The sequence below is a fragment of the Chiloscyllium plagiosum genome, chromosome 5 (assembly GCF_004010195.1).
Source record: "Chiloscyllium plagiosum isolate BGI_BamShark_2017 chromosome 5, ASM401019v2, whole genome shotgun sequence".
NCBI lineage: Eukaryota > Metazoa > Chordata > Chondrichthyes > Orectolobiformes > Hemiscylliidae > Chiloscyllium > Chiloscyllium plagiosum.
The window spans coordinates 61,927,976-61,940,014 of record NC_057714.1 but is presented as its reverse complement, the minus strand read 5'-3'; the positions used below and the strand labels follow the sequence as shown (position 1 = coordinate 61,940,014).

Sequence of the window (12,039 nt, the reverse complement as noted above, 5' to 3'; positions counted from 1 at the left end):
TGATGAGGCAGGTGTCCAACCCTCTGTCCTGCACGTAGGCGATCGTATCCCTGGGGAGTGCGAGACTCTCAGCGATCTTCCTGCCCGGTACAGCACAGGTTTGGTCAGGGTGAATCACCGATTCCAGAGCAGACCTGACCCGGTTGGCGATGACCTTTGACAAGATTTTGTAGTCTGTGTTTAACAGTGAGATCGGTCTCCAATTTCTAATTTCTTCCCTCTCCCCCTTCTGCTTGTAGATGAGGGTGATGATGCCTTTCCTCATGGATTCATTCATGGTACCTGCCCGAAGCATACTGACATACACCTCCAGCAGGTCCCGGCCAATCAAGTCCCAAAGAGCGGAATAGAGCTCGACCGGTAAGCCGTCGCTTCCGGGAGTTTTATTCTTTTCGAAGGACTCGAGGGCCTTGGTCAGCTCATCCAGAGATAGCGGCTGGTCCAGCCTCTCTCGTGTTCCGTCGTCTAGGACCTCCGTGATAGAGGACAGGAACGACTTGGAGGCCGCGCTGTCGGTTGGCTTCGAGTCATACAGACTGGCAAAGAAGGATTTGCTGATCCTCATGATGTCAGCCTGAGATGATGTTACCGAGCCTACCCTGAAGAAGTACTGCTCTTCTCTCCGACAGGATTTTCATTTGTCTCTCTCCTCCTGTCCACCTTTACTGCTTTCCTTTTCTCTCTCAGTGTTAGCACATAGCACTGGCTTCAGCCTTGGTCATTCACAGCTCCTAATCTCCCTATAATCTCTCTATGCACTGTCATTATCACCTCTTTATTGCTACCTTTGCTTCCGGAGCCATGACTCACCTTCTCTCAGCCTCGTATAAATACCTCCCTATTTCTCCCTTTTTTTAGCTTTGACAAAGGGTCAGTTAGACTTGAAACGTCAGCTCTTTTCTCTCCTTACAGATGCTGCCAGACCTGCTGAGATTTTCCAGCATTTTCTCTTTTGGTTGGTATTGGGTCCACTGCTTTTCATTATTTATGTAATTAATTTGGATGTGAAATCAGGAGATATGGTTAGTAAGTTTACCAGTATTCGACCACTTATTCAGTTTTACTCTGCCACGTTTACCAAAATACGTTTGTCACTATACTTCAGACTGAGTTTCATCTGCTACTTCATCTGTGTGGGCGGCATGGTGGCACAGTGGTTAGCACTGCTGCCTCACACCGCCAGAGACCTGGGTTCAATTTCCGCCTCAGGCGACTCTCTGTGTGGAGTTTGCACATTCTTCCCGTGTCTGCGTGGGTTTCCTCCGGGTGCTCCGGTTTCCTCTCACAATCCAAAAATACGCAGGTTAGGTGAATTGGCCATGCTAAATTGCCCGTAGTGTTAGGTGAAGGGGTAAATGTAAGGGAATGGGTCTGGGTGGGTTGCGCTTCGGTGGGTCGGTGTGGACTTGTTGGGCCGAAGGGCCTGTTTCCACACTGTAAGTAATCTAATCTAATCTGTAAGTAATCTAATCTAATCTAATCTAAAAGTTTGCAGATGACACCAAAATTGGTCATGTAGCGGACAGTGAAGAAGGTTATCTTAGAGTACAAGACTTTCTGGTATAACATGATAGTTGTGTTTTCTGCAACATCATGCTATAGAAAATTGCGTTGTGGAAAACTGCTGTAGAAAATGGCGCTGTTGAGGATCGCTGTAGAAAATTGCTTTACCTGTTCAGTGGAAAGTCTACATTACCCAAACAGTGTCCACAATTCATCAATCATGTTATAGCCAATTCATGTTGACAAAATGTGCATTATACCAGAATGACGTATACAACTAGACCTTGACCAGATAGGCCAATAGGCCGAGGACTGGCAGATGGAGTTCAATTTACATAAATGTGATGTGTTGCATTTTTGGTAAGGCAAATCCGGGCAGGGCTTAAGCAGTTAATGGTAGGGCCCTAGGAAGTGTTGCCGAACAAAGAAAACTGGGGGTGCAGATACATAGTTCCTTAAAAGTAGAATTGCAGGTAGTCTTACTGTTTTGAACCCTCAGCATAAGGCATAAGTTTCACTTTTTTCCTTATCCAATCCTATATGTCTCATGACATCCAATGCTCTAACGTAGATTTTCCTGCAAGTAGTTGCTCCGAGTCCTCTTTGGCCAAATCCTGTCTTACTGGCCTTTGCCCAATTCATAGACTTTACTTCCAGACTATCCTTGTACTTTTCCATAACAAGTCTTGCTGACTTACGATCACTACCACGAAAACGCTCATCTACTGACTCGTAACCACGTGCTCAGTTTCATTCTCCAAAATTAAATTCAGCACCTTCCATCCTTACATTACTTTCCATGTGCTGGCTTAACAAGTGCTCCTGGGTGCACGTTAAGAACTTTTTCCCCTCCAAGACTTTCTCATTTTGTCTCTCTCAGTCAATATTGGAGAAGTTGAAATCCCCTACCATTGTTATTCCATTACATTTTTGCATATTTACATTTTTCTGAGATTTGCCTCCATATCTGCCCCCTATTGGGAATCTGTATGTACTCACAGAAATGTGAACATTCACTTTTGATTTTAAAATGGAGAAAAACAACTTGACCTCTACCTATCAGTCAGCTCTCTGCTTTGAGCTGACGTCACTTTTGTCGGTCTTTTTGAATACTGGAGTATGGTGGGGGTTCCTTTTGTGGTTTAGCTGCTACTCTGACTGAACTTAGCCACTTGTGTTTTCTCGGACTGGTTTCGTGGTCCTGATCTCTCCCTATGCATGGTCCCAGGGCCCTCAGCTCACTTGCTCCTTACTGAGAATAAAAGTGTCGCCCCCGAAAATCCAAAAGTCTCCCTCAGAAATGTCTCAAAAAGAGCCCTTGGAAAAGGAAAATTATTTTGACCCTGCTTCTGAGGTAACTCCCTCTCAATGGTACAGCATTAACACCATTGTGCTACCATGCCTAATGGTTGTATCCTGTTGATGGGACAGGACATCTTCAAGGATGGTGATGGAAGATTTGAAAGGTATGGTTTTAAATTGTCTGTAAAGCATTTGGGACATCTTGATCAGTGCTATATAAATTTATGTTAATTCTTTTACTTTGTTGTTCTCCAGGCTGTTCACCTGTAGAAATCTCGATTAATTTTATATTTTGTTCAAGGCAGTTAGAAGCAGCATCTATGGCCGTCCAGGAGCTTGTTATGTTGATATTCCTGGAGATATGGTGACGTCAAAAATCCGAAGTGAATTACTGAGGTAGGTCTGTGAGCCAGGACATGGATCATAAGCTTTAGAATTAATGCTGCTTCTTTGATCATGGGGATGTGGGAACGAACATTGTGTTTGGACAGTTCTAACGTTACCTTGTATGAAAAGAATACCTTCACTTGTACCTACTCGTAGAAACAAAGAAACTAGAAGCAGATGTAGGCCATTCGGCCCTTTGAGCCTGCTTTGCTGTTTAGCATGACCATGGCTGACTCAGTCATTAATCTGCAAAGTAAACAGTTTGTCTCCTGGGAAGTCAGTTCCACACATTCACTGACCTTAGGGAGTTGAATCTACGCTTTCTGTCTACACTCATTCTCCTGAGCGTGAGTCAGTGTTGTTGATTGTAGGTAATATATACTTGACTTCAGTTTATTTCCTGAGAGCCCTGAAAATATGAAGGAGGTGAGATCTCATTGAGTTTACTTGGCTGCAGAGTAAACTGTCTCAGCTATTTTAATTTCTGTCCCTCCATAACATCTTGGTATGATAACTGCTCTGCTCAGGACTGTAAGAAACTACAGAAGGTTGTGTGCACAGCCTTGACCATCACAAAAGCCAACTTCCCATCCATGGACTCATTGCCACAGACAGGCTACCAGCATCATCAAAGATCCCTCACACCTCCGTTATGCTCCCCTACAACCTCTTCCATCAGGCAGAAGATACAGAAGCCTGAACACACACACCAGCAGGTTCAGGAACAGCTTCTTCCCGGCTGTTATTAGACTGCTGGAGGGACCTCTCTAACTTCAAACAATGTTGATCCTGCTTTGTGCACCTCCTGTGCAACCGAAACCTTGTACACCTCACTCCGCCTAAGGGCCCTATGATCTTTATGTCCTTGTTTGCTATGACCTACCTGTACTGCTTGCAAAACAAAGCTTTTCACTGTAGTTAGGACATGTGACTACAACAAATCAAATCAAATCAAATCAAATCATATTCTGAATTCCCCCTTTGTTATTTGGTGACCTAAACTAAATAAAGAATATATAAGGGGTGAAATAGGCTGTGCTCAAACTCATTTTATTTTCAAAATGCATTTAGAACATTCTATTTGTGGCCATTCATGCTATTTCTATATTAATATCTCCAAAGTATGTATTAGATCCTTCAGCTACTCATTCGCAAAGATGTTGGCTTGTTAATGTATACTTTGCTGATGGTTTTAATGTTTTCCTTTTCAAATCCCCCTTGTCTTGTAACACACTATTATTTCTTCTATATTTCCCCTTCCTCAGACTCATCCCACTGCATTTGTCCACATGAAGCTACATCTTGCCCCTTGTTGTCCCTATCCTTCCATTTGTGTAGGTAATCTATGTTTGGTAGGCCTAAAACAGGTTATGCTGTAATTATAAGGAAAAATATTTTGTAATGTAATCATTTTAAAAAGAAAATGGTATTGCTATAATTTCAAAGGGAGCTGATAACAATCTTGAATTAGCCAGCGAGTGATCAATGTAATTCTGGAGCCTTGTCTTTATTCACTTCCAAGAGTTTATTTACAGAAACACATTTACAAAAGCCTGCTTTAATAGTTATGTACAATTAAAACCACGCAAAAACAAAACCCAACTGATGCAAATTAACAGTTAAGGCCTGGCATAGGTGTTTGCACCAAACCGTTCCCAATCTTCCAGTATTCGTATTCCTTTGACAAGTGCTGCTCCTTTACATGAATTGATCGGTATAATATTAATTACATTAGATTCTTTACTCACCGATGTCGCTAAAGCAATGCAGTTGTAGGACCAAGATTATTTTTGATTATTTGTGTCTTGTTAGAGGAGAAAGTAATAAATTCCCTTAGATTTTTGCCTGAGAGTCCAGACAAAAACTGAAAACTGGGAATTAGGCTTCAGATGACAATTTTATGTTTTACTGTGCTCAAGTCTGCCCTCAGGCCAATTTAGCACATGGTAGCTACCATAGACTTCAACATGTTTTCCAGCAGCAACATTTCACAACTTGAGATGGTTTGAAAAATAAGGCATACCCTTGAATAGTGGCAGAGGCCGAATAATGGGCTCTGATCTGTATTGTGCTGGGAGATTACAGACACTGCTTTGATCTTCCAGGCTGACTGCCTTCAGTCTTCCAACTGATGATCATCCTTTACTCATATTTTACCATTTGAAAGTAGTTAATGACAACACTAGGTTACCATGTTTGTGTGCATGTCTGCACTCTATGAGGAGTCTTGGTGTTTGCAATATACATGTATATACATGCAGGTCTTGCTTGGATCACAAAGTTCTTTCTGTCTGAACCAGAAATTTCTTCTGCTTTCTCCACCTGCCTTTGGTGTATGTTGAAAGGATTTGCAGATCAGCTTCTAACCTTAGACACTTAACTAGGGTGTCTTCTTTGAGGAGTGAGTCCTTGAGTGAGACCTTGAGCTTGTGGCTCACAGTCAGAGTCACTACCCACTCAGCACCTCACATTGAATAGGTTCTAGGTACGATCAATTCATAGCTTTGGAAAGCATCTCTGAACACAATTTGTTTTCTGTAACTATCATGATAAAGTGTTCTGCTGACCTAATAAATCACATGCATGTTCAATGCCTTTTTTCTTGTTGATACAAATCTTGCAATTGATATTGATTTCTTTTACTGTGAAATTTGCTCTCATAGTCTTCTGTAGAGCTGAGAGAATCTATTTAACTGTGTTTCTCCATATAGAATTGTTCCTTGTTGTCTCCGTGCTCCAGTGGCCATGGCAGAACCTCAAGTAGTAAAAGAAGCAGCTTTGATCATTAAAAGTGCCAAGAGGCCGCTTGTTATTGTTGGCAAAGGTATGAAGATGGAAATTAGAATTTTTAAAATGAAAATGTTAAGAACTGTAATTTTCATCTACCAAATGAAGTAAGTCAAACTTTTCGCTAATGATCCATGTCGATAATAATTTTGCAGCACTTTTATAAAACAGAAATGTTAAATGTTTGTAATTTTTTTAAAAAATCCTCTTCCTATTTGTAATTGGGAATATATTGTTGACTATGTCTTATTGTTATATGTTTGAAATGTGCAGTTTTATTTTTGAAATTTAATGTCGAGATATTCTTGAGATGAATGACTCTTTGATTTGGTTACCTGACAGTGAATGTAGCATGTCACAAGTTGGAAAGTGACAGCATCCTAGAACCTGCTGCCCTCATTTTTTAAAATTCTAGTGTGCTGGTGTTTGCTGCAAATCTCCTGGAGGACAATCGTGCAAGCAGCTTAATAGCTTTATCAGTAGTTAAAGCAAGAAGTTGACAGTCTTCACACTTGGGCTGACAAATGGTGATTAACATTCACACTGTGAAAGTGGCAAGTTATGACCATCTCCAACAAGAGAGAATCTAACTACTGCCCTCGGACATTCAATGGCATTGTCATCACTGAGTCCCCTACTGCCAACATTCTGGGTTTATCCTTGACCAGAAATTGAATTAAACTAGCCGTATAAGTATTACCTCTATAATAGCAGATCAGAGGCCAGGTATCCTGCAATGGGAAACTCATTGTTTATCTCCCTGAAGCCTCTCTACCATCTCCAAGGTACAAGTCTATGTTCTAAGTCAGGAGCGTGATAGAATATTGTCCACGTGTCTGGATGGGTGTAGCTCCAAGGACACTCAAAGCTGGACACTAACCAGGACAAAGCAGCCCACTGGATTGGCACCACATCCACAAATATTCACTTTCTCAATTGCTCAGGTTCAGCACTGTGTACTATCTACAAGAAATTCGCCAAAGCTCCTTAGACTGTACCTTCTAGCCCACAATCACTGCAATCTAAAAGTCAAAGGCAGCAGATACATAGATACACCACAGTCCGCAAATTCCCTGCCAGGTCACTCACTATCCTGACTTAGAAATATATCACCATTCCTTCAGCCTCGTTAGGTTTAGAGCCTGGAATTCCTACCCCAGTGACATTGTGAATCTGCCAACACCAATTGGATTAGATTAGATTTCCTAAATTCCTAGACTTAGGCCCAACAAGTCCAAACTGAACCTCCGAAGAGTAACCCACCCAGACCCATTTCCCTCTGACTAATGCACCTAACACTATGGGCAATTTAGCATAACCAATTCACCTGACTTGCACATCTTTGGATCTAGATCACTGGACTACAGTGTTTCAAGAAAGGACCTTTCCAAGAGCAACTTGGCATGGGCAGTAAATACTGTCCCAACTAACCTGAATGAATTAAATACATTTAGCATTAGAGGGAAAGAGCAAAGACTGGCCTCAGGAAGGAGCTCATCACATACGTACAGATAGGTCTCAAATCTACAAGAACTGGTATGATCCGTTCTCTGTGGAGGGTTCATGCCAAGTCATGAATGGGGTTCACAATACCATTTTCCTTTTGTGTGTATTAGTGAGGCACAATGTGAATTGTGACAAATATGCCTTGCCTTTTCAGCCCAGAGCTATCTGGGCTAATATGAGTGGAGAGTCATGATTATTTAAGATACATGGAGGAACAAGGGTAGAACATATTATAAGGGAGGTGAGAGAGTTGCTGCGTTAAAGCTCGAGCTCATCAGAATATAAGGGAAAGGCGAGGACATGTAAAGGATATTGGACTCTGAGTTTATTTCCCTTGCATTTCAATTCCTGCATCCTAGTTTCCAGTTGTATCAGAAACTCTTCAAACATGTTTGTTTTAACAGCTTAGCTGGTAGAGTATTCTCAAGTATAGGGTATTTTTCTAACATCTGTATTTATCATATTTTGTTCTAAAATCTAAATAATGTTAAGGTACTTCTAGAATATTACTTGGCCTATGCCATTTAATATGTTAAAAACTTTGAATAGGTCCCCCCTTTATCAGCATTTCAGAATAGTCTGTCATAATCCAGGTGACAAGGATGCGCAAAACATTGGTAGGACACATTTAAAGTAGCAATTCGGGGTACCCTATTATAAAAGGCAGATTAAAATCATTGTGAGTGTTAAGAATAGACTCATTAATGTGTTGCTAACTGTACGAAACTATAATTATTAAGGATAGAAATTTTGTCAACTTACCTCCTTCTGAAATGGCAGGACTATTTGAGAGTCAAGAACCTGTTTAATTACTCAATGAGTATGGTTCTTTCCAAGAGGCACGGCACCCACCAGGGAGAGTGAGTGGAATAAAGTGCCTAAATAATCAATGAAGGATTTTTATGTAAAGGGACTCCAGCAGGACTCACAACGGCAACTCCAAGTGAAGGTTTCTGGATACAAGTGGAAGGTGGGAACTGGTGCGAATGAGAAGGCTGAAACAAACACAGATGCTGCTGGGGCAAGCTTAACATTGTCTGACAGCATCTGTGGAAAGAAAAACAGAGTTAATGTTTCACTACCAGTATGAGTTATTCTTAAAATCTTAAATCTGTTTCTCTCTCCAAAGATATTGCTAATCTTGCTGGGTTTCTTCAGCATTCTTATTTCAGATTTCCAGCACCCACACGATCTCACCTTTGTGGGTAGGCTGACCCTGGTTCTCAGACTTGTCCCTGGGGCACCTTATGGAAGTCCCCAAGCTCACTGAGCAGGTTTGGCTGTGAGTGACAGAACTGATGAGCAGTTGGAGTATGGTGCACGGGGGACCGGGGCTCAGCATTGTAAAACATTCAATCACGCCAAGGTCTGTCAAGGTGGCTGTCATACAGTTCTTAAATCGCAGCCTTTACTTTCTTATCTCACTAGTGTTCTCCTGTACAGCACTCTTCTGGTTGACACAGCTTATAGTCACTCCCAATCCCTTTTCTCTAGCTCCTCCTTAAATCTCCAACTAAATAGACAACCCATAAACTGAACCTCTATTTATTGTCATCTCAAACCGATTAGTCAAAGTGGGGATATCTGGTTGACATGGAAGGGCCTGTTTCTGTGCTATACATCTCTATCCACAACTGTTTGCCCTCTGTGCTCAGCACACTGTCCAATTCTTAACTGTTTCTGCCTTTCTCAATTGTTCCAGGCACAAAGCATTTTAGCTGCGAGGTTATGCTGAGGCAATTGGAATTGCTCTGATTGGAGCAAAAAATGTTGAGGAGAGACCAGATAGAGGTTTATAAGATTATGCCAAATTAAAATTACGTAGACAAAGTCAAGCTGTTCCAATTAATTAAAGGTGCCAGGACTAGTGGACAGAATACTGTGAACAGTATGTACCCCTTATCTAAGGAGATTGGCATTGGAGGCAGTCCTCAGAAGGGTCACTAGGCTGATACCAGATATGGAGGGACTGGATTATGAGGAGATTGGATTGGGCCTGTACTTGTTGGAATATAGAAGAATGAGAAGTGACCTTATTAAAACATACAAGGTTGTTGGGATCTTGACAGAGTAGATGCAGAAAGGTTGTTCCCCTTGTGGGAGATCTCGGGCCACAGGGCTTGATGTCAGAATTAGGAGCTGCTCATTTAAGATAGCTGTGGAGGAATATTTTTCTCTCTGTGGTTTCTTTATCACAGAGGATGTCTGAGGTGGACAGATTTTTAATCAGGAGGGGAATTGACGGTTATAGGGTAAAGGCAGGAGAGTGGAGTTGAGGAATATCATTGACGAGCTCAGCAGACTCACTGGGCTGCATGGCCTATTTCTGCTCCTCCAACTTATGGTCAAAAGACACAAGGGTGGGGTGTGCAGGGAGTGGGGGCAGGTGGGTGAAATGTGAAAGGAAGAACATTTTTGTGCAGTAATTGGTAATATCCTGCAACTCACTGCCCATGAGGTTGGTGGAAATGAGTGATTTGAGAATGAAAATCAATGGGGACTCGAGGGAAGTGGACTTGCAGTTCTCTGACAGTAAAGTGGGGAAAGCAGAATGACTGACTACAGAGAGCAACGTGGACATTATGGGATGAATAGACTCCTGTGTCATTCTGACTCTTGCTGTATGTGTGCGAACTGTGGAATGGTCTTGTATAATTCACATTGAGAAATCCTGCCGATATCTCCAGTTGATTTCTGAAGGAGCCAAAAGTGAAGTGAAGTGCTGAACTTGACACCCACTGATAGTGCACACCAGCCTTAGATTCAGAGAAGTATTAAGATCAGGGACTTTGCCCCGCTCATTAGACTTCACACCATTGGACTGGGCTTCACGTGACCAGTGCCGAGGAGTCTGAGATAGAGCAGCTGATACCGCTGTTGCCAAAGGTCCTATCAAATAGAAATGCAGAGTGAGTCTCAGTTGTTTATCTCAGATGTTTTATCTAATATATAAATAGTCTAAACTGACAAGTATTAAATCATTTATATATTAAGTATTTTAACCCAATAAATTAACTATGTATTGAAGTGCAGGTGACTTTGTGTAATCATTTAGTCAGACTTAAAGAACCCATTAAGTACTTTTAACTAACAATAGAATCACACATTGTCACCTTCCTATCGGAAAGATGTTGTGAAACTTGAAAGGGTTCAGAAAAGGTTTACAAGGATGTTGCCAGGGTTGGAGGATTTGAGCTACAGGGAGAGGCTGAACAGGCTGGGGCTGTTTTCCTTGCAGTGTCGGAGGCTGAGGGGCGACCTTATAGAGGTTTACAAAATTATGAGGGGCATGGATAGGATAAATAGACAAATTCTTTTCCCTAGGGTGTGGGAGTCTAGAATTAGAGGGCATAGGTTTAGGGTGAGAGGGGGAAGATATAACAGAGACCTAAGGGGCAACTTTTTCACGCAGGGGGTGGTACGTGTATGGAATGAGCTGCCAGAGGAAGTGGTGGAGACTGGTACAATTGCAACATTTAAAAGGTATTTGGATGGGTATATGAATAGGAAGGGTTTAGAAGGATATGGGCCAGTGCTGGCAGGTGGGACTAGATTGGGTTGGGATATCTGGTCGGCATGGACAGGCTAGACCGAAGAGTCTGTTTCCGTGCTGTACATTTCTATGACTCTATAACTCAATGTGTAGTCTTCAAGTAATGCAGATTAAGAGGATGGAGGAGAGTGGGTTGGGGTTGGGGGTGGGTGGGTGATGGTGGTGGGGGAGGGTTGCGTGGAGCGGTTCATGTGATGCTATAGTAGTGGCCTCATCTCTGGACAATGAGACCTGGATTCAAGTCCCACTTGCTCCAGAGATGTGTAGTAATATCTCTGAACAGGTTGATTAGAGAATATCCAGATAGGCCAGTAAATGTGTCCTCAATTCAAAACCTTAAGTCTGCCTTTATTTTTATATCATACTTTACACTGTTGTATAATTTATAACTAAATAGTATAAAGGTCAGTAGTTTGAGAAACAAAACACGTTGAGGTAGAATGGGAGTTTGGAAGTTTCTCTGTGGTACAGAGTAACTGATTGGTGCTGTGAAACTGAGGTGCGACACTGCCCCCACTGGCAGTGTTTTTAAATTCACAAGAAGTGGCTGTCTCTACCAAGCCCATAGAGTCACAGAGTTATAGAGATGTCCAACCAGTCCATGCTGACCAGATATCCCAACTCAATCTAGTCCCACCTGCGAGCACCTGGCCCATATCCCTCCAAACCCTTCCTATTCATATACTCATCCAAATGCCTCTTAAATGTTGCAATTTGTACCAGCCTCCACCACTTCCTCTGGCAGCTCATTCCATACACATACCACCCTCTGCGTGAAAAGGTTGCCCCTTAGGTCTCTGTTATATCTTCCCCCTCTCACCCTAAACCTGTGCCCTCTAGTTCTGGACTCCCCGACCCCAGGGAAAAGACTTTGCCTATTTACCCTATCCATGCCCCTCATAATTTTGTAAACCTCTATAAGGTCACCCCTCAGCCACTGATACTCCAGGGAAAACAGCCCCAGCCTGTTCAGCCTCTCCCTGTAGCTCAGATCCTCCAAC

At 42.3% G+C, this 12,039-nt stretch overlaps 1 protein-coding gene across 1 annotated transcript in view; it reads left to right on the top strand.

Annotated features, from left to right (window-relative positions):
* The window catches only part of hacl1 (2-hydroxyacyl-CoA lyase 1), a 107,514-nt gene that overhangs the window by 38,956 nt on the left and 56,519 nt on the right, over positions 1 to 12,039 (top strand). Inside the window, exons 7-8 of the mRNA XM_043690167.1 lie at positions 3,107 to 3,201; positions 5,904 to 6,016. Of these exons, the coding sequence (XP_043546102.1) occupies positions 3,107 to 3,201; positions 5,904 to 6,016 (208 nt within the window). The remainder of the gene's footprint in view (positions 1 to 3,106; positions 3,202 to 5,903; positions 6,017 to 12,039) is intronic.